Raw genomic sequence first — 22,543 nt, 5'->3', positions numbered from 1 at the left:
GTTTTACAGACTTGGAGATAAACATCTGTGTGCGTAAAAGAAATAAGCAAGTGTGTGAGCAAGCAAGTCTGCGACTCTCCACCTCTGCCTGTCTACGGCTGAACCTTCTGCAACCCCTCTGCCTTTCCCTTAGAAGATACTGGTTGTGAGCGGCTGGACAGGGTTTAGGTCAGGGGGTCGCGTGGGTGCCAGGCTGCTGACTTGTGGTGAGACAGCCCAGGAACCAGCATGCCACACATTCTTAAGCAGTGACGGAGGAGCCGTGGCGTTCAGACAAGACGAAACAGTGCTGCAACTGCAACTACAACCAACCAACACATGAAGAGGAACTCTAATGACCATGGCTCTAATTGCTCTAAAAATCTAAGTCTTTTATTTTGAAAAGTTTAACAGGCTTTAGGAAGAGCCCGCTGTTTTAATAAGAATAGATTTAGAGTTACCATTTATAATTTGCTAGCAGATATTTATTTATTGAATCTTCTTGTCTTTAAATTTCCTTCTTTTGAAGAGCAAAGCAGTGTAAAGGCTGTTTTATGCTTCTGTCAAATCCCCGCCATGGCTACACCGTCACTCCTACGGCGTCCTGACCCTTTCGGGGTTCTGTGTCGGGGTTGAACGTGTTTCTTTGCATTGTGGTGCAATTCACCGCCAGAACGCTGGGTGATGTGTGGTTTACAAAGGGTCAATCGCAAAACTCTTTGTTTACTTGTGCATTGTGTTTGCCTTGAGCAAGCATATGTGTGTGTGTGTGTGTGTGTGTGTGTGTGTGTGTGTGTGTGTGTGTGTGTGTTGGGGGGGTGTGAGAGGGTGACGGCCTAGATTTTACACGGAAGACTCAATTTAATACGCTGCCACTGTGTTTCTAAGATTTGATTGTCTCACAGTCAGACAGCATAAGGCAGAGACAGGGACTTGGTTTAGGAAACTACACCAAAGAAATAGAGGTGATGACATACACTTTGGTCCAGACTGAATATATCTTCATCTACTGGCTGGATTGCCGTCACATTCTGTACACATAATCATGTGGTCCAGAGGATTAATCCTTATGACTTTGGTGATTCCCCGGCTTTTTCTCCAGTGCCACCATGAGGTTTGTGGTTTTGAGTGAAATGTCTCTATTTGATGGTTTGCCATGAACTGTGGTTCAGACATTCATGTTCCTCCAGGATAAATTGTTATAACATTAGTGAAAACCGGACTTGGATCCCACTTGTAGTTTCATTGATGCCTCTGGCTCGTTTTTGCTGCTGCAACTTTAGAGTTTATCAGTTATCAAAAACATGCAGTATTTTATGTAAAAGTTACTACAGTACAGGATCAGAGGACACAGCAGTCAATATTGGACCTAGAAATAAAAACATGCAATACTAAAGCCACAATAATCTCCTATCCTGGCAATACAATATTCCATGTGGTTTTCCCTTAAGAAAATACGGTTAAAAAAGGATTTTTATCCTTCATTATAAAAAAGCTGCTTCTACATTAGTTCTACCCCCCATTGTTCTTTGTTTTGAAGAGCAACCCTCAAATGCCTCTGCTGTTAGAAGCACTAGGACCGGTAACCATTTGGGCACACACTAATGGAAACCAATTGACCCCAGTTGAGTCCAAGTCTGTCCATTCGGTTTTCATTCCATGCTAAATTAAAGAAAGACTAAAAGCCTGTGTCTCCACCATTGGGCCTATTTAGGTAGACTGAGCTCTCATAAGTCATAGGAAACTAAGTCCAGGCCTAAATTCGCCACAGTGTTATAAGTTAAAAAAGAAAAGAAAAAAGAATGAGGGACAGAGGTTAAAGCTGGCCCAGATGTGAGCGGTCTGTTTACAATCTTAGACTATTAGCTTGTCTGTTGACAATATTGTTTAGATTATATTTCCTGTTTGAGAAAATCCTGTGTGGCCACACACATAGAGCCCCGGTGTCATTGAGTCTCTGTGTCAGATTATGAAAGTGTGAGATATATACTACACCATAGACTGAACAAGTTGTCTTTTTATCAGTGAGACTCAAAAAGAATGTTGTTTTGAAGTCAAAGAAAACATTAAAAAATAAGTACAATTTAAACTACACAGAACTGAAACAACCAGAGCAGATTTTGTTGTCCAAAATTAAACTTCTAGTTGTTTTTCTTAGTGACTATAAATCACAGAGGCTGCACAAAACACAATTAAAAATGTCAGTGACTGCTTCTAAAAACCTGAGGCCACTATCAGAGGAATGCACTGCGGGAGATGAAAATGATCACCTTCATCTCTCTGAAAAAGATCTCATATCCTGTGGAGATCAGCCTTGAAAGTCCCTTGAGAAGACTTTTACCTCAATGCATACATGATTGACTGACAGATACTAGAAAACTAACTAATAAGTGTCCTAATTTTGATGTTTCTCACACAAGTCACACAGCTCTGGTATGCACTTTCTGAGAAGCATGAATGGCAAAAAAGCTACACTGATAGAACAACAAGAGTAAGAGTTTCCTTTCATGCTAGCCGCTCTGTGCGGCCGTACACTCAAAATCAAAAATGTAAACCACATGGTGGCAATAGAGGAGATGTCAGTGGGTCACCAAACTCAGTAGGCTTTCATTTCTGATGATTGTGAATGGCTGTGCAAAATTTCACAGCAATCTATCCAATAGTTGTTGAGATATTTCAGACTGGACCAAAGTGTTGGACTGACCCACTTTTGAAATAGAATTATGAAATAGTCTATAGAACATCTGAAAACACATCTGATCTGATTGGGCAAGAAAGATAACAGAAAAATACATCTCAAAATGTTTAAAAACAACAAGTACTAAATGTGGCACACAATAAACCAATTCAACAGCAGGCTAGTTAAATATAGAAAGAAAGTGAGTAAAGAAAGTGAGAAATGCCAATCAGGTTCTGTAGGCTCACCTCTAATTTCATTCTATAGAATTCACCTATAGATTATCTGGTTAGTAGTCTCGCTTTGCCAGACCTGATCTGGCTAGTCCTCACAGCATTGTGGGATGGGAGAAAATCCTGCTCGGTTTTTTTGGCATTTTTTAAACCAATCACAATTGTCATGGGAGGTACTTAGCACAGGACAGAGCCACGATGCCGCTGCAAAATAACCTCTGGAAGAAACTTGTTTTAATGGAAAATGTGTACGTTCAAAGGTTGTTTAAGTCATGCAACAGAAACTCAGATTGGACAGATAGTCTAGCTAGCTGTCTGGATTCACCCTGCAGAGATCCGAGGAGCAGTTAACCATAGTCCTGATAAATCGACCGGACAAAAAGATAGCAGAAGGTTACGGACAACCGTCCGAAAAGAAATCAGGCAGATTTTCCATCCCGGAATTGGAACGTCGAGGATATAGACTATCTGGTTAGCAACCTCACAAATGCTCCACCAGATGTTCCATCATTTCTGTGGTGAACATGGATACAATTATGGATTTCGGAGTTATAAAACTTGACAGTGAGTTGGACAGAATGCACAATAAATTGGCATTAATAAAACCCCTTTGCATTTGAAGCTTGTGGTCAGTAACTCTGCACACACTTATCAGAAAATCAGGTCTTCTGCAAGCGTAATAGGGAAATAAATAACCTGTTAGCGGTAAAAAGTTAAGCTACAGTTTAAATCCTGTGCTCAGATCACATCATCGATGTTATTCAGTTTCTTAAAGGTGCTCTAAGCGATGTCCCGCATGTTTTAGGCTACATTTGTTGTCACATACAGAAAACATCTTCTCACAATCCGCGAGCTGCCTGTCCCGAGAACACACTGTAAAAATGCGGTCTCTGTAGACAGCCCAGGGTCTACAATTGGCAACAATAACAAACTGTGCCCACCTGCATCACGAAGCATACACAAACCTAACCAGCGTTCCAGTTAATAACCGACAAGGACAAGGATTTGGGGGTGGGGGGTTAGTGCCTGGAAGCACAGAAGGGAGGGGGAGGGGACGGGATGAGGATGAGGGAGGGGCAAACTAGTCTAGTTTTATTTGAAAATACTTTGAACGTCAACAATAAGTAACGTCACCCAACATTGCTTAGAACACCTTTTTTTTGGAAGAGGACTTTGGACTGACATTGTACAGCCTTTCCCATCCCAGAGGTCAGCTATCAACCACTATAGGGAGTTTCGATTCATTAGTTTGTTATTACAAAAAAATAATGATTACAGTTGCTTTACAATCCTTGTCTTTCCTTTTTTTTAAGTATCCAATAGCAGTCAAATGTCTTTGATATAAAAATGGCCACAAAAAATAGTAGTGGTAGTAATCTGCAGTAAGGGTCCTTTGAAGCTGAGTGGACAATCACTGTGAACAAAATAGACCGCATGTTGACAAAATATGCATTTCTAGGATTCCCCTTAAACCATGGTCTTTACAATTTCAACAAATTTTCAAACTGATGAATAAATATGTCATTTGAAGCCTGATATGGATTCGATAATAAATTCCAGACTTATGTTGTCCACCTACACACCCTGATCCAGAGCTGTTTCCCAGTAATACTTCCTTTACTATAGACATGAAAATGAGATCATTGTGCTGAGCTTAAGTAAAGAAGGAAATTAAGAGAGGAAAACGGCTGATACTAAACTTGGACAAGATTCAGACTATGAGTCAGGAGGCCAGGGAGCACAAGTTTACTCAAACCTGGAGTTCCTGGACAAGAAAAAGTCAAACAAGATGCAAACATCTGTAACGTTGATGTTGGCGTACATACTCACTCTGCTACAGTACGAAGTATAAAGGCACATTTTGGGTGTAACTCTGCAGGAATACCATTAACAAGAGACTTTTTAGGAAGGAGAGAAAATGACAAACTGACGGTTAAGTAAAGTACCAGGGAGGCCAGAGTTCACCCCACCCAGCTGTTTAACAAGAGGCCCTCTGGCACAACTGGCCTTTATTTCTATCAGCGTCTGCAGTGATGTTAATTACTCTTTGGAGATACCTTGTGTGAAACAGAGCAGCCTCGACCAAGCTGTTGTCTAATTTATAAGGGCCAGGCTAGAAGCTGAGGGCAAAGGTCAGGTCTTTTTACACTGGGGTGTACTTCACTCAAAAGGTACAACACAACTAAATCGGCATGAACAAGTTTGTTACAGCATGAGATCACTCAATCAGTGCTGTGTTACAGCTGTCGAATCTATGTGTGGAAGAAAAACGGATTCATGGTGGATGGTTGGCTCAAGAAAATGGTATAAAGCATGACCAAAATCTTTCCCTAACCTTGACCATGTATTTACTATTGTCACCATGACGGTGAATCTCCCCTAAGCTTAACAAACAACTTAAAGTATTTGAACTCAAACCAGGATCTTTGCCTAAACCTAAACAAACCTTCACCATAGTATCATCACATCATGAAACTAATTTGTATTTCAACGGTTTTGGAGGGCAAAGATAAAAGATGTCCCCCTGCTGATGGGTTGTCAGATGTTGAACCCACCAACTGACGTCCTTAGAGCAAAGTTAATATTCTTTAACCACTGCAAAATTGAGCTGGTGATTTCAGTTCTAGTGTTGTCTTGTTCGACAAAGTGGTTTGGTTCCAAATCAGTCAATGTCCTCCAGACTACATTACCTACATAACCATAAAAATTTGGTCTGAACAAATAAACTTTACATTTTCACCCCGGTCATACATTCTTGAACCACACAGAACAGTTTCACAACTAAGTTTTTCCTTCCTCAAAAAATCAGTTTTAGACTTGAGCTGTTGTATTCATTTCTCCCTGCGTATTTCCTCTCGTCCAGACCGAAGTCATCCCACACACAGCTGCTAAAGTTATAGAAGAGAATGATTGATTTATATTTAATTTCCTTTCATGAATGTAAGTCGAAGGACTTAATGGATATATTCCTTAACCTGATCAAATAAATTAAGTACATAGCCGCAAAATGGAACCAACGTATTCAATGTGGAATTCTAGATAAGAATAATTGCCTTTTTTAAATCAAATGTAGTAATTTTGAGGAAAAAAGGTCCAGACACAGAGAGCAGGTTTTTCCGCTGAGTCACAGCTCAGATAACAGGATGTGCCCAGGGGAGGAGAGGAAATCCCCAGCAATCTGGAGGGGAAAAACTCCTCCAGACCTCCCAAAACAAAAGCTTTTTGGTGAATTCGACCACCATTACGCCTTGAACATTGCGGCTCTTCTGCTCGACAAGTGTCCCATAAAATTGTATTTAAATAAAAGGTGATGATGAAAAGAGCTGAAGAAATGCATTGTCATTATTGGTGTAGGCGTTTCCAAAAAAGTGTCTCACTAAGGGGTTGACCTAATTCCCTCCCTGTTGACAGCTGGCTCGTACTGAGCCCTTGAGAATGAAACCTGCCATGTCTTCCCTTGTCTCCTCTTCTTGCCTCCGTGCACCAGGGACAGAGAAGCGACACAACATCCAGCCTTGACTGCTGTTTCCATTAACTTTATTGGCTGCAGGCCGCAATCCATTGATAAAATATTCCAATCAGATCTCTTTTGTTTGGGTTTTATAGTGGGGTTTTGATGTCATGCATTTGCTGTGATCTGTATTACATGTGGCACTGTGAGGAAATGTAATAGCTGGATCCAGGCTGAAAATTAAATAATAACATTTATAAAAGCCTTCACTTTCTTCAACATCACGTCACTGGAAAAAGAGGATGATCCTTCTCACAGCCTGAGGAGGTACAAAGGTACAGTGTCAGCCACTGAAAATATAATAACATGCTCACAAAATAGGGGTTATTCCAACACAATCCCTAAATTACAAAGCACGGGGTGAGAGGTATGATGTCACTAAACTTTCAATCCACAAAGGTATGTACTCACAAAGTGTTGCAATAAGCGGGTCTTAAACCAGCAAATCATACCTACTGTAGTATTTCTTAGGCTTGCAAGATAAGCAAGGATAAAGGATTGTTTTGAGTGAACATTTCTACACTAAGCCATGACAGCTGTAAGTGGACAGACATTTCCAGAGACCTTCAAACACTTACTTTGGCTTTTAAGCTTAAGCAGGTGAGGGAAAGTGACAAAGTACCCTGGTATTTTTCCTTTTCCGCAACAGAATAAGGCATAGTACTAAAAAGCCCCCATTGTCCTATCCATAGCACTTATTCAGATGATGTAGGAATGTGCATGTATTTTTGCCTCGGGGCATAGATGTGAAGTTAGAACAAAGGTGAGGGTGATTTAGAGACAAGGCCGCCATGACTCAAAACACACGGGGTAGTGGCTCTTTTTCAAACGCTTCACTCTGACACTGGTGAGCCACTCTAACTGGAGACACAAAAACAGATCTGTACCAATATGCACAGGAGCCATATTCCACAGCTAATACCTCATCTTCAGGGACTGGATACTGTGACAGAGTATCCACTGTCACAGCTCATACCACTTAAACACCAGAAGACATAGCTTAATATGAACAACAGTCAAGACTGTGGTCTGACCTCATGTTAATGCTTTGAACATGAACAGCATGACTGTCCATCTCTTTTAGAGCTAGGCCAATAAATTGGCCGAACCAATCTATTTGGGTCAAAATCCACGTCAGCGACTACTACTTTATAGATACTGTTTATTTATTCAATAAGGAATTTAGAAATAGTGTCGTCCACATACGTTAATTTTTCAACTGTAGAATGCCCCGCTCAGTATGTGACATTGTCACAGATTTTGAAAAAATCTAAAACTAAAAAATTGTGTGTAAAAAAACATGCAAGATATTACTGAATATATGAATATTACTGAATATATGATTTATAACTTTGTCCAAAAAACTTTGCTCTTCTGAATTACATGGAAGGACAGTCAGAGTCCCAAACATCTTGATACAGTTTAATGCCTCATTAATTGTGTGGTCATACCCACTCACACATACTGAACTGAAGCAATAAAAGAGTTTGAGTAATTCTGTTCAGCTGTTCAGACATGTTTCGTGCGATGACACACTTTATGAATGAGAAACAGAATTTGTCTTGGAAAAACTATGATTTCACAATATGCATCATATACTCAACATTGAACATTTATTATATTGCTACTTACTGATTCACATGAGCTCATCCTGCCCTTGGAGTGATGCGCCATCTGAGGCCAAGTCAGCGCCTGTGCATCCTATTACTGACCATCTTGGCTATGCCTCTCACACCACACGTGCAGCCTGAACTGAAGCTTCCTACAGGCTGCCAGTGCAATAAAACCTTACTTCCTAGGCCATAAACCACAGCCAAGCTGTACACTAGAAGCAAAGCAGCTCATGGAAAACATTATACACGGAGGCCTCAGTGTATGTATGACATGACTAAACATTACTGAAAACCACAGTGCACCCGACAAGTGAGAGGACTACAAGGGCTGTGTTACTGTTGGCCACTGTGAGGCCCACAAAACACTTAATGCGTGAGGAGGTACAGAGGATGATGAGGCTGCTTCCTACAGAGTGCCTCATCAGTGACAAAAAGTACAAAAAGTTGAGATATTTGAGAAAAGATCTGTCAATGAAGATAATCTGGTGTTTCATGACAGCAGGTCAAACTAGTGCCAGCGTGGCCTGATGTACATTTAAAGCTGTCAAGATAAAGTGACATAGTGCCAGTTAATAAAGAGATTTCAGAGAAAGAACACTCTGGAATTCTAATAACCCGTTGCAAGGTTTTCCCACTCAAACTGTATATGACAAAGAATAGTTGTTTACTGTCCAACATCTACATGATGTCATGAAGCAGTTTCTGCTACAACGCTACAATGGCTCTACTGTACAGAAAGTTATATTCCTCTCTCCCAATCATCTACATTACAGACTATCTTGGGGAATTAACCGCTCATTCCCTTAGATGAGATTCCGCTTTCTGCCCAAAACCATGTCAGAATTCCTTTTTGGTGAAGAGATCCTGTGAGCCACCAAACCACGGAGCAGCAAGTCTCTCATTGGTTCTGTTTGTATCCCTGCCGCTGCTTAGAAACCAGCCCACAAGGTGTGCTCCTGCACCGGGTTTAATCAATCAGTAGGTTTTTCTGTGAGGATGTAGGAGCAAAACGAATGATGGAAATGTTTCTCAACACTGTTGCTTGGTTGACATTCAACATCTTACTAGCTGTGGTTCAGTTTGTGTAAACCACAGTTAAAGTAAGGAATTTACTTAATTACTATACACAGTTTATTTCGGCTTTGCAAAGGCAAACCATTACACTCATGCAAACATGTGCCATAAACATGTGAGATATCTATTGGAACTTAACACCTATGGTTAACTTAAACCACCTTAACTACCATGCATAGCCTGATTTAGACCATTAAAAGCACACATTTGGCCTTACTTTACTGCCTGTAAAGCAACATGAAAGGAAATATCTGACTCATATGGATTGCTATTGCGTCAGCACTTCAGCTCTATAACCAGTCCACAGGAAAATGTACAGTACTCCGAGGAAGCTAAACGTATCTCAACTCATCTGTACTGAAAAGAGGAAGCTGTGCTATCTACTGCCCACAACACTGAACATTGTACATACATTGCAGTGCAATCTTTTCAGAGGAAGAATGGTGGATGTTGCCTGTACAAATAAAGATAATTCAAGTTTATCATCAGTTTGGAATGCTGTGGTATGATTGTTATTACAAGATAACAGTTGTTATCTGTCAAACGGGTGTGTTTTATGATGGAGCCAGTATTCTGTAGTATCAACTTGGTGTGTTAATATAATTAACTCAGTATGGGTTAACTGTTTATTCACTATGGGAACCATCTTGCAAATTAACAATAAACACGGCATTACGACGCCTACCTCCAAGTATAAACATTATCTTGCATTACCTGATAATGATAGAATGATGTTGATAATAAACATTGGACAAGTTGGTAACTAATATTAACACAGATTCAAGTCTAAAACCCCAGTGAAAGTCATTCCAAATCAAGTCCATTTAAGCAGTCCCATGAATGCAAATGTACCGGCAGGTGTAAGGCCACTCCCACAGCAGCTAAACAAACAAACACAACTACACCATAGATTCAAAAATCAGAAGACATAAAGAAAAGTGAGGATGCATAACATGCAAATACACGTGCAAGTGAAAAGTTCACAGTGCAAAAGAAGGCAGAGAGGGTTTTAAATGCGCAGAAGCTATAGCACGTTAAGCATTATCTTAAGTCATGGATACAAAAGCAACTTGAAGCCATTTTATCTTAGTAGCACGAGCTCCACAGCAGTGGCCTGATGGCAGGAGTTTAAAATCTTTGTACTGAGCTGGTCAGGACAGTCTTGGATGGCCTTGGCCTTCCAGAGGACTCACATTCGGTAAATACCTCACAGTATTTTCCTGCTATATGTTACCTGTCAAGCCTACTTTAAGATTTCCATTAAAGACAAAAGAGGGGTAATCCTGTTTCTATTAAATACCTATAATCCAGACCTGGCACGAGAGGGAAAAAGAAAAGACACAGCTGCCCTTGTTTGAATGGCATACATTTTTAATCAAAGTGTTCTCTTAACATCAGCCAAATGTTTGAAGTATTCCCCCAGATTGACTGTCCTCACCCCTCAGTCATTATAGGGGTGGACCTTTAGCTGGACATACTACTAGTCACACCATGACACCAAATTGTTGAATAATGGGCGTGTTTGCTAAGACATTTGAGGAATTTGTATTCAATGCTAATATAGGATTTAACTTCAAGCTATATAGACCAGAAACTTAACATACATTCACAAAAATTAAAGTAGTAAGTAAAGCAAGGAATTATCTTCCTTTTTGTTTATAGTTTGCAAAACCATACACTGTGAAGTACATTCCATAATCCTTTCTTTCTAAAGGCCTTTTCAATTAACAGTAATATCCACCATAACTATAACAACTAAACTTCCAACAAAACAGCTTCATGACCATAACAATAAATTATCGTAAACATGCCATTACACAAAAGCAGACATGTTCAGGATGACACTGGATGCGCTCTGCATAAACACCAACCAGTCTGTGAACTTTCTCTTTTCTCCAGAAGTGAACGGGTCTTTGACCTTGGCTATGTCCCGCTTATCATAACAGCAGGCGGAAGAGTTTATTTTTCTGTATCCCTTTATCACAAGTGCAATGATAACTTCTGCATGTAGACATTCACAAAGACTGATGCCTTCCCTGTGTGTATTGAGTCTATGTGGTCACAGGGTAATACATTGTCTTAAAGTGGCAGCACTGAGGTTGTTTTCTCTTGAAATCCCAACTGGAGCCAAAAGGTTAACATTCTTTGAAGGGGCTCTCCCAGTGGGTGACGTCAGACTCCTCCAAACGCTTTAATAAACTAAACTCCCAAATCTTCAGTTTTACTCATTACTAAACTGGCAAACAGGGCTGAACATAAACACTAGCCTTGAGCTGAAACAATCTGTTTAAATTTAAATTGCAACTTTTACATGTAGTCTTAGCTGACGGCAATCTACAGGGATTTAAACAGGCCTTGCATAGTTTAAGACAGGCCTTAATGAGTACATCATTTTACATCATTATGAATGTCTTAAGCTGTATTTGGTAACTTAAGAAATACTTACAGGGGGCACCCTTATATAGAGGTTTACTCCTCGTCCCAGCGGCCGTAGGTTTGACATGGACCTGCGGCCCTTTGCTGCAGGTCATTACCCTTCTCCCTCCCTTTCAAGTTTAAGTTTTCCTATCCAAATAAAGGCCTAAAATGCCCAAAAAGAAATCTTTAAAAAAAGATGAAATACTTACAGAGTGAATAAACCCATGACTGCAGCTAATGTTTGTAGACACAAATGGCAATAAAGATGTAAGCTTCAATTAAAGCTCTTAACCTACAGAACTCTACACTTCACTACTGTACCTGCACAGCACCAAACAGCAGACAGATACAGTTAGCAACTAGTTAGTGGAACATTTCGCAGCTAAAGAGCCAGATATTTACCTCAGGGGTTGGTGGAGACCAAAACAAGGCTAAAAGGAAAGCAAATATTGGGCTTGGGTATTCGTCATGAGGACAGAAACATGTGACTGCTGGATGTGTCAATAGGCAACTGTATGTTAATAAATTTACCAAATCAACTTCAAAAAGGTGATAACATGCCAATGTTACCATGTTATTGCAGCTTTAAGATGGAAAGTCAATTTGTTATCAATAATCACAAATATTTTTTTTGCAGACATTCTTTGAGCAGATGGGTACTAACTTTATTAGATGATGAATTTGTTTTGAACTATTTAATTCCCCAATCCAAAGAGCTGTCAAGGATTTTCAGTCCCAAGTAACTCCTTCTGTCCCCTTTTTGTCCTATAATTCAGTTCAACTGATCTTTAAAGCTTGCTGTAGGAGCCAGCTGGAGATTAAGCTGAACTGACCACGCTTTAACTCTTTGCCAATGATGTACTCCTGCTGCTGCGGGAAAGTCATCAATTTACAGCGTAAGTTGTTTAAGGACTTTCAGCTCTCAGGAGGGAAGATTAATACATACACACCCTTTGTTTAATCACTCTGGCAGCCATATGATATGACCCATCCACATGATGGGAGTTCAAAATTTCTTTTAGCTTTCTTGAGGGATTAAGTTTTTTTTTTCTCTCTAAATAATTGTCTTAGTTCAATTTAAGAAGCGTGAATAATGAACAGTCAAGCAGCACGTTAAGGAATAAAGTCGCTCACAGCTGATTGAGGGTTCACCCAATAAAAAAATCAGACCAGCAGTTATAGTGACCTTATTGTCTCATTACCTGAGCCCTTCAGAAGCACCTCTTATTGGCTAAAGATGACACAACTGCAATACAGTAAAAACAAAAGCACCTTAGTGCACATTTCCGCCTCAACTTCACTTTCTTCTAATCCTGCAACACTATTGCAAATCACAGAGATCTGAACCATATGTGGAGACAGTGTGAGGTCAGTGTTGGCCAGGGGTCAGGTCAACAAGGGATCATTAAAACTACTCTCTCCTGTCTTCTAAACTAGTTGTCATACGACCTGTGTACCTGCGGGGGAAAACATCTAGGGTAGAGGAGGTGCTGAGATCTAACAAAGATAAATAGGTCACAGAGCAGCAGGGGACGATAGTTGGAAATCCTGGCGTTATGCACTGCTAAGATGAATTATTCTTTGGTAGTGGTAGGTAGGAGGGAGGAAGAGGTGGGTGTGCAAATTTGAAATAGTCCCTTTCTCTATGCCAACTGTCATACTTAACTTAGTGATGAGTGAGTAGTATGAATTCAGAGAGCTCTAATGCTGTCTTTTCATGCTGTAAAATAAAGACATCTGCACTGGAACCTTTCTTATACAAGAAAGGACTTGGCTGAAGTACATCCCAGGCCCAACCATGGACCGTTTCATGTGAGACACATTCTGATTTCCAACTACATATTTTAGTTTCTCACACACACTAAAACACACATACACACATAAACAATGTCACATAAGCACACATTAACTACAGAGTCACTATGGGACCATCGCCCTGCAGGCTGAAGATGGCAAAAAGGGCCTGGATAAACAATCAACACTTCTAATTGAATTTTATAGGAAACAGCTGTGGGGTCAAAAATGCAAACAAACTGCCCCCAAAAGATGAATGATCCTCACCTCTGAGGAGGACTGGAGGATTTAGCACAGGATCTGTAATTTACATTTTCAACTTGGATTGGCAATCTTGGTCTGAGTAAAGAAGATAATTTAACATTTGAGAAACTGGAAAAAATTGACTTCTAGATTATATACAATAGAGTTACGTTCACAATAAACAACATTTACACTTTAGCCATTCAGTTGTAGTCTTCTATCCTGCTATCCTTCTGCTGAATGGTGGTCAGAGTCCACTGCTGTCCATTGCTGTTTATCCAGCCGATGTCAAAGCCCAGTCGTGGGTGGAGACTGTTCTCGTTTGGCCCAGCTTCCAAGCAGAACCATAACATCAGAACAATATCAGTAACCCCTGCTGTGAAGGCACATTGGAAATGTATACGATCACGTCATGTGATCACAAAACTGTGCTTCACCAAGCCACTGGAAAAGGAGCATAGGTGCCCCTGCTGTGGCTCTGAGCAGGCTCCCTGCTGCTGGGACCGCAGTGCAGCAGCCACATACCAAATACCATAAACCTTCTGACACAGAGGACAAACACTCTAACAGACCAATTTAACAGAGGAGTTCTCACTACAATACAGGCCTGTGCCCCACTGATAAAATTTGTATTAAACTATAAAGCTATTGAAACCTTCTTTGCATTGCCTGCTAAATTAGAAACTTAATTTTCAAGTGTTTATCACAACTTCCTGTACAGCTCTCCACTTCCAAGAAATGATCTGCCGAGGACAAAAGCAACCTGAGACATTAGCCCAATTTATAGCTTGTGGTTGTGCCAAACAAGCTGTGCGGGTTAGGAAACCTCAGAAATCTGTGGAATATTTAGCTCTTGTGTGGACTTAAATATCTGCCAACAGTTCTGTCAAAGCCAAATATGTGTTCAGTCACACTCGGAATAGATCTTGAACTGGCTACTGGCTTTATGTAAACAAATATTTTGGTAAAAAGAAAATCAACAACACTACTCCTAGTATTCACTGGCTCTTTCTAGCTCTAGATTTACAGTGAATGAAAAGGATCAATGTATGTTCTTCCTCTTCAGCATAAAAGCTTCCAACAAACGAGATCAAAGTATGTTCTTCCTCTTTAGCATAAAAGCTTTCTTCTTACTGTTTGTCTGAAACAGAACATCCTCAAAACATTCCAAAGTTGTTGTTTTTTTGGAAAGTTGGCACAAGAAAGAAACATTTCTAATCAGTTTGTGCGTATACTGTATGTGTGGATAAGTATTTTCAGCTTAAAAAGTGATCACGTCTCCTGTATAGAAGGTAACATGATAGATCAAAGTGTTTTCTCTGCTTGAACCCCCGCAACACATTGTTCAAGTCACTAGTGAAGCTGAACAGATGCCTGGAAAACTCAGTTTTTTCCATCCCAGTCCTGATTTCTCCACTCAGACAGCCGGGAGTCATTGGCCAGATTGATAATCACCAAACACAAAGAATAACACACAACTAGAATTTTCAGGCACACACAAACCCAATGAATCTGTCCATCCTGCCAACTCTTCAGATTCTGAAATTCTCTCACACAAGACAAGACAAGACCAGGCATGCGCGCGCACGCACACACACGCACACACACACACACACACACACACAAACACACACACACACGCACGCACACGCACACGCACACACACGCACACGCACACACACACACACACACACAAACACACACACACACACCTAAATTATTTTCTCCAGCTGGTTGGGTCAGTAAAGTGAATCTTGGTCCAAAAATGAACTTTGGATATTCCATGAATTGAGAATATAATATACTGCTACCACAAATTCGCAGCTGTGATAAATCCCATCAACAACAACAACTCCCTTCCACCTGCTGCTGTCTCGTCCCAGCTCACAAACCACTGCACTGTTTTCAGCAGTGACCCATTAGCAGCCTCCTCCTCTCCTCTTGTTTAATTGTTAATTAGGGCGAGAACAATATTGGCGTGTTACGCCAGAGTGTGCCCCCAAATTCCTGGAGTGCGTTATCCTCTCAAATCCAGTCATGCAGAAGGCCTTTGGCACAGCCAAGTGCCACAATGTCTGGCCGTCTGGGCAAAGCACAGCACTGCACGCTAGGTCAAGGGAGCCAGGAGAGCAGCACGTTGGCACGGCAGGTGTGTGCAGAGGAAAAGAGATGATGACCTACGCTGATTGTTTACATTTATTGAATACAGTATCCAGGATTGTATCTATTCAGCAATCCTTCCTTTTCCATATCAATACGTTTCATTTTCTTGGGAATTTTAATGAGCGAAGACCAAGTACTTAAATACTTGAATTAACTAAATTATTTCAATTTTTTTATGTTAGTAAAAGAAGAATGAAATACACTTTGTCAATAGTTATTTTACTTCAGGATTCAGATTGAGTATTTTTATTATTTGATGATTGCTATATGCATATCAAGTGGCATCTTCGGGTAAGATATATTAGATTTTAATATTTATTTATTTTGAAGAAAGTTTCAAATATATTGATGGACACTCACACTGTGCATTAGAGGAATAGATCAACATTTTTAGAAAGAACTTGTATTATCTTTTTTGTCATGAGTTAGTGGTTCAGATTGATACTCCTCTTGTCTGTTTGGTAAACATGAAGGTACAGCCAGTTAGCTTAGCTTAGCACAAAGCCTGGAAATGGGGAAACAGCTAGCATGTCTAAATGCCCCTATCTGAATGTAATAAAATTTGCCTACCTGTTAAATCTCAAAAAATTAAAATGTTGTGTCTCATTTGCTGTACATCCAACATCTGTACAGAAATGTGTAAAAAAAAAAAAGTGGTTCTAAGTGAAGTTAAGAGCAGGACAATTTCTTGGCCGGGTGGATGGGAAAGTATTTCTTTAAAGTCTTGAATTATAACACTTACTTGACTTGAAGATGGACCTTCTACAGAAGGTTATGGCTTCATGCTGAGCAACTTTAGGTGTAACAAACTCTAAATAGACCTTTGAATCGCATTCTGCCTTTGCTTCATTTGAGCATATGTTTTCATATCTGCTCTTGAACTACTCGTTGTCCCACTCCCAGTCACTTTGCAAATAGGATAACTGCAAAATGACCCTGCTGATACACCAAACAAATAAATCTGACTTGACCTTGAAGAACAGGCCAGCCTCTGAAGAAATGGCAGCGTTACTGCTTGCTTTATCCAATCCAAAGACAGAGCTCACTCTCCCCTTCTAAAACCCTTCAATACTCTTATTGTCAGCTGCAGATGACAATAACATCATCTGGGATTCCCATCTAGTGCGCAAACACTCACTGCTATGAGCTCAGTCTGCACAAAAGCGCTTCATTTTCCACTAAAATGTTCTCTACGTCCAATATTCCTCGCTGGGGTTCAAGCTGGAAAAAGACATGTTTCCTATGCTGCAGCTGTGTGTTTGGCTAATTCTGCTAATTTTTCCCAGTAAGATAGAAAGAAAATATAAAATAAAACACAGCTAGAAGGTACCAAAAGCCTTCCGATCATTACCACACAAACACTCCACCAAACCTGTAATCAAAACCAAGCCAGCAGATTTCATCCCACCACGTGGCCATAAAAAGGCCATCTAAGGGGGGCTGTGCTTGAACCACAAGCTGCCTGCTGTGTTGTAATCAAATCATCACATTCACAGTGGAATTATAAATGGGTTGAACTTTACAAGAGAAAATTCCAAAAGAGGCTCACAACATCAGCAGGCTTCAGAGACTGTCCTGACCTAGTGTCACCTTTTAATATTGTGCTGGGAGACACGGGGAAGTTCTCAAAACAAAATGAAGATGGGATTATTGTGTCCCAAGTTCCAAAGACTTCTCTAGGTGGTCAGTGCAATTAAAAGAAATGCCTTGTGTGTGTGTGTCAAATCCTAGTGCTCTAGTATTTGCAACTTTTGACATGGGGCTTGTAAATCCTTGGTTCTCAACATTGACACTACATTTATATTGTCGGCTCCAAATGTCTTGTCTGACCTCACGAGTGGGATTTAACAGGATGAGCATGTTAACAGGGTCATGATGGATTGCCGTATTGAAATCTCCCGAAACTCATTTGGAACATAGAGAATCCCTAATACAAATTATATATTTGTTGGCAGTCTTGTAATGAGAGCGGTCTAACAAACCCAATTATGGTCTGGTTATATGAGATGTTATGTGAGCACAAATGCATACGTTAGATTACAACATGAATGTGTGTCTAGCTGTCCTTGAGCGCTGTATTCAGGCTCCTAAATATTTATAGAAGTTTGTAATGACTGATCAACTAGTAGGTTGTGGAATTTAAGAGCTTACACCTAAAAAAATATGAAAATGCAATCTACTGCTACTATTTATGCACAACAGTCCATCTTAATAGAAAAAGAAGAACAAATGATACAGTGTTTGCAGCTCATGTAGTATTTTTACAACCAAAATTTGTCTGTGGATATTTTATCTGTTTTCACATTTTTTTTTCCATAATCCAAATAAACATTGATACATTCACAGAGCAGCAATCATGAGCCCTTCTTTCACAATAATTTGGATCAGCAGCACTGTGAGATGTATCAGATTAAGGATAAAGGCTGGAGATAGGATCTTTTCTTGTCCCTTGGGCAGTTCAAGGCCTTTGATCCCTCTGCAATTGGGCAACTGTAGAAAGAGCTGTAGCCAGAGCCAGAGATCACGGGAGGCCATCAGGGTCCAGCCCAATGGCAGCTACAGAAGTCTCCCTTTAATACCTGAAATACCTCTCTTTTTTTAGAAAAGCAAACGTACCACAACAGGAAAATAAAATATTTGCCAGGCTAAATGATGGGCGAGCTGGGGACATGCGCAGCAGCCTGAGTGAGAACAGTTGGTGACTGTGGAGCCTCTAACAAGCCCAATAGCAACATTGTGCCAGAGGCTGTCAGGAGGAGGGAGTGTGACGCTGGAATGTTATTTATTTTCACAAACACCACCAAATACACACACACACACACACACACACACACACACACACACACACACACACACACACACACACACACACACACACACATGCTAATGTGCATATGTACACATTGACTGGTCTGATGTTCTCTAATCAGCCTGGCCAATGGGAACGCTCCAGCTGGGCCTCTCCTTACCTGTGGTAAGATTAACATCTGAGCTCTCTGCCTTGATGTGCTCCTGTGTACTCAGTCTGGAAAGACAGGAGACACAGAGGGGGCCGAAATAAAGATCTGCTAAAACATTCATGAGAGCTTCAGTTGCCACTTCGTTTTGAGAGAGAAAAAAACTAAATGTACATCTTCTCTAAACAGATGTTAGAGAAATCATAATCCTATTCGCAAATTATTAGCAATATTTTTTACAGCTCGGCGCGGATCTGTGTGTTAGGCAATATCTTTTCGAATGTCTAGACCGGAGCGTGCAATTTTATGAGAGGATCACATCATCTCTTTCTCTGCTGATACAGAAAAGAACGACAAACAATTTGAAACCAAATTTGCCTAGAAACCATTTGCCCAGCAAACAGTGACAGGGCGGATTAACTTCCCACCACTTCTGAGCGGTGGAAGCTGTGTGTCATCCCCTTGGCATGTGGAGCTGGTCTGCAGTCAGCAAAAGTGGAAGTTGACTGGGTCTGAGGTTCTTGTGAGGAAATGGTGCCAGCTTCCTAGCTGAGCTCCAACTGGGTTAAAATGCCTCTGTCTTACTCACATGAAGTTAAAATGTTGAATTATACTCAACCATAGCCTAAGTTAATTATTTGTACATACTGACATAGTGTTTCCTCTATGCGGATTTTGTTCTGGCAACCCGCCGTGGCAAATTTTCTGCCGCCACGGTACCAGAAATAGGGCAGACGCACAATGTAAATCATCCTGCCAAAATAATAAGACCCCCGGTGGCTTCCGCTCACATTGCAATTTAACAACAAGTAGAACTATTCAGAGGTTATTGGGCTTGTCCAGTTTAACTCCACATACTGATGTGTTGATCAAGCATCTGGAAACATTAAAACGGAAAGTAGTATAATATAAATTGGAAATAGTCTATAGATGTAGTCATTTGGGTTTTGGTTTCCTTATGAATAATTTCTTGTAAAATTCATTTTGAAATGGTATGAAAATTCAACCTCGCAGTTACAGTGACCAAAATGATCACGGTTTTCGGTATTATCGCGGTATTTTTTAAAACAGTTTTTAATGCCTTTAGCAGCAACTTTTTTCCTGCACCTTCTACAGACAGGATAACTATCTTTAATCAACTGTCCTTTGGCATTATTAAATATTACCAAAATATGCCCATGCTTCAGACTAATTCCTCTTAGAGGGCTAATAGATGATCGCTGTCATCTCCTCCTTCTGCCATGATTCCAACTTCAAGAAAAGTAGGAAAGACCTGACCCCACTGCTAAAAAAATCCTAAAGGAAACACAGTAACATGTAGTCGTCACTGTACGATAGTCACACTGAAACTGCAAGTGTCCTGAAGTTGACCCTGACCATGCTGTTTGAGGGACAGATGCAGAAAGACAATTTCCCTGCAGGAATCATTGTATCATTGTTGCAATCACAAATCTTATCATCTTAGTATGCCTGCCTGTTGAATGCAGTGTTTGTAAAGCTCAAGTTCCACTCTTTTCATCTGTCGGAAGTCCACAATAATAGTCAGCATAAAGGGCGGTTGGGACATTCAGGGTGTTCCTGTTACAGGTTTTTTCTTCCTCAGAAAACATGCTAGGACGCACCTGCAGTCATAACCGGTGGGGGGGGGTCCAACGCTTTCTAAATAAGGAATCAAAACTGATGGCAAACATCCACAGACACATAAAACTCACTCGCTCATCGGGGACAAATACAGTAGCCTACATCAGAGTCTGAATCTGCAATTACACATTGTTCCCAGCTCTCCTGTTTGATCCATCTCTAGGATTTATCCCAAGCAGAGATAAACCTCAAGGGAAATGCTGCTCTGTGTAAATGTTTATGAATGCAGAGCAAATAACAAAGATTTCTAATGTGTAGAGATTGAGGAATATAGTGGCAGTTTAGAAGTTGTAATAATGTACGTTATCTAATAGGTGACTAAGGTATATATTAAGTATTACACTAGAGTATTGCTACCACTGTGGATGTGGGAGGAAGCAGGAAAGAGAAAGAAAAAGTTGTAGAAAGAGAAAAATCCACAAAACATTTACTTAAAAATAACACTGCACACAGAGAAGCCATAAAAACCAAAGCGTGGTTGTAAACAAAGGCCTGAAGCAAGTGCACAGACATCTGTTGAGTCAACCTGCTGTAATCAGACTGCTGGGCCTTGATCTACCTGTAACTTAATCTAATATCAGCAAAGTAGTTTTTGACATCATGAGTGTGATACATGCACACAGACGCATGTATTGCATGTTACACCACCCTGTTGCATATTGCTGCTGTCAAGACGGAAAACGTCCCTTTTACATGAATTAACTTTTAAAGGACTAAGACATGAAGCTTGTTTATTAGGTTTCTGCACACAGTCCTTCTGATTGCTATTATAAGCAGGCCACCATTAGCCTAATGGTTACCACACTTATATCTGTAACGGCATATACAACAGAGATGTGTTACATTCATTTTTTCCCTGCATTTTAATGTTTACTGTACACTTTTTTTGCTCAATTCATTTTATATGTTTAGCTCTATGTATGTTTAATGTATTCTTTACAGAAAATGTGATTCTAGAGAGATTGATAGGTTAACATGTTTAACTTTTATGGGGACCTGAACAAACTAAACTGTTTTGTAACAAATTGGCTATAGCCTATGTCCCATGTAGGACAAAGATGTATTGCACAATCCTCCCTTATATGATGGTCCCAGCAACAGGAGTGAATACTGGAGAATTTGTATTAAGACAAATTTTGGATGTACAAATACTTAAGTAGGCTACCATTAACTTTCAACACCCATCCCCCTACCTTCTGATAAGCCAGTTGAAGATAGTTATAAGGGATCCTCCTGTGGAAGTCCTGCACTACATCCTCGCTGATTTTATGAACAGACTGAGTGCCAAGTTTCTCCTCGATGCATGTGTTCATACACGCCGCTCTCCGGAGCAGCACGTCGGTGAAGCGCAGGTCCGAGAAAGTTTCATCTAAAGGATGCTGGTCCCGGCACCTCACCCGGCATTGGACTTTAGTGTGCCGGACTTGTGTGTAGCTGCTGAGCGCTCCCTCCATGTAGCGTACCACATTTGTATAGTCTCCATTGGAGAATGCCTGCACCGCTTTGTCATACAAAAGGTCGCAAGGCTCCAGGAAAGCTGTTGAGGATGACAACACGACGGTGAGCAGGACTACTGAGAAGATAGCAGCCGGTGAAAAGTTTCCATCCATCCTCTGTTTCGGGTCAGACAGTGAGGAGCGACCGGCGGAGAGGAGACCCAGCGGCTGTCAGTCACAACAACAACCAGCTTCGACTCGTTTTAGAGTCCATTTAAAAGCTCCTCACAGACCTAAACTCGGGACGGCACCGGACAAGGGCGGAAATAATGTTGCTTTAGTCAGTCGGGGACACACATTTTGTTATGACCCCTCTCTGGCTCTGCTAACTCCTCCCCTCCAAGACATGAACGGCCGAAGCAGCAACAGTCACAGCGGGGACCCTAAGGGTCCTTCGGGGAGTCCCGCACGTCGCCACCCCACAAACACCAGCAATAAGCTACTCTTACTTCACGGATGAGTGCTAGTGTGAGTTTTGAGGAAACATTGAAGATAAAAGTGTGGGTCCCGTCTCAGGCTGATCTAGTGACTACAAAGATGTCTGAAAAAGAAAATCCTCTGTTAAACCAACGGCATTAAATAGCCTACTATAAAGAGAGTTTTCTTCATATACAAAAATGTGCCTATTTAAAACAATTTGGGTTAGATTAATAACACGTTTATCAGCCCATTAATTTATGAAGCTCTATGCTTTTTAAGTAGCCTAGCCTATGTGTTTTCCAAGAAAATGGCGCAAGGATAAGT

General features: G+C 40.6%; 1 protein-coding gene across 1 annotated transcript in view; it reads right to left on the bottom strand.

Moving 5' to 3' along the window:
• The window catches only part of p3h2 (prolyl 3-hydroxylase 2), a 52,602-nt gene extending 30,423 nt beyond the window's left edge, over positions 1-22,179 (bottom strand). The window contains exon 1 of the mRNA XM_034881910.1: positions 21,497-22,179. Coding sequence (XP_034737801.1) covers positions 21,497-21,913 — 417 coding nt within the window. The 5' untranslated portion in view covers positions 21,914-22,179. The remainder of the gene's footprint in view (positions 1-21,496) is intronic.
• Positions 22,180-22,543: the final 364 nt, after the last annotated feature.

Source organism: Etheostoma cragini, chromosome 9 (assembly GCF_013103735.1).
Source record: "Etheostoma cragini isolate CJK2018 chromosome 9, CSU_Ecrag_1.0, whole genome shotgun sequence".
In the NCBI taxonomy this organism is placed as follows: Eukaryota; Metazoa; Chordata; class Actinopteri; order Perciformes; family Percidae; genus Etheostoma; species Etheostoma cragini.
This window is presented reverse-complemented; position numbering and strand designations above follow the sequence as displayed.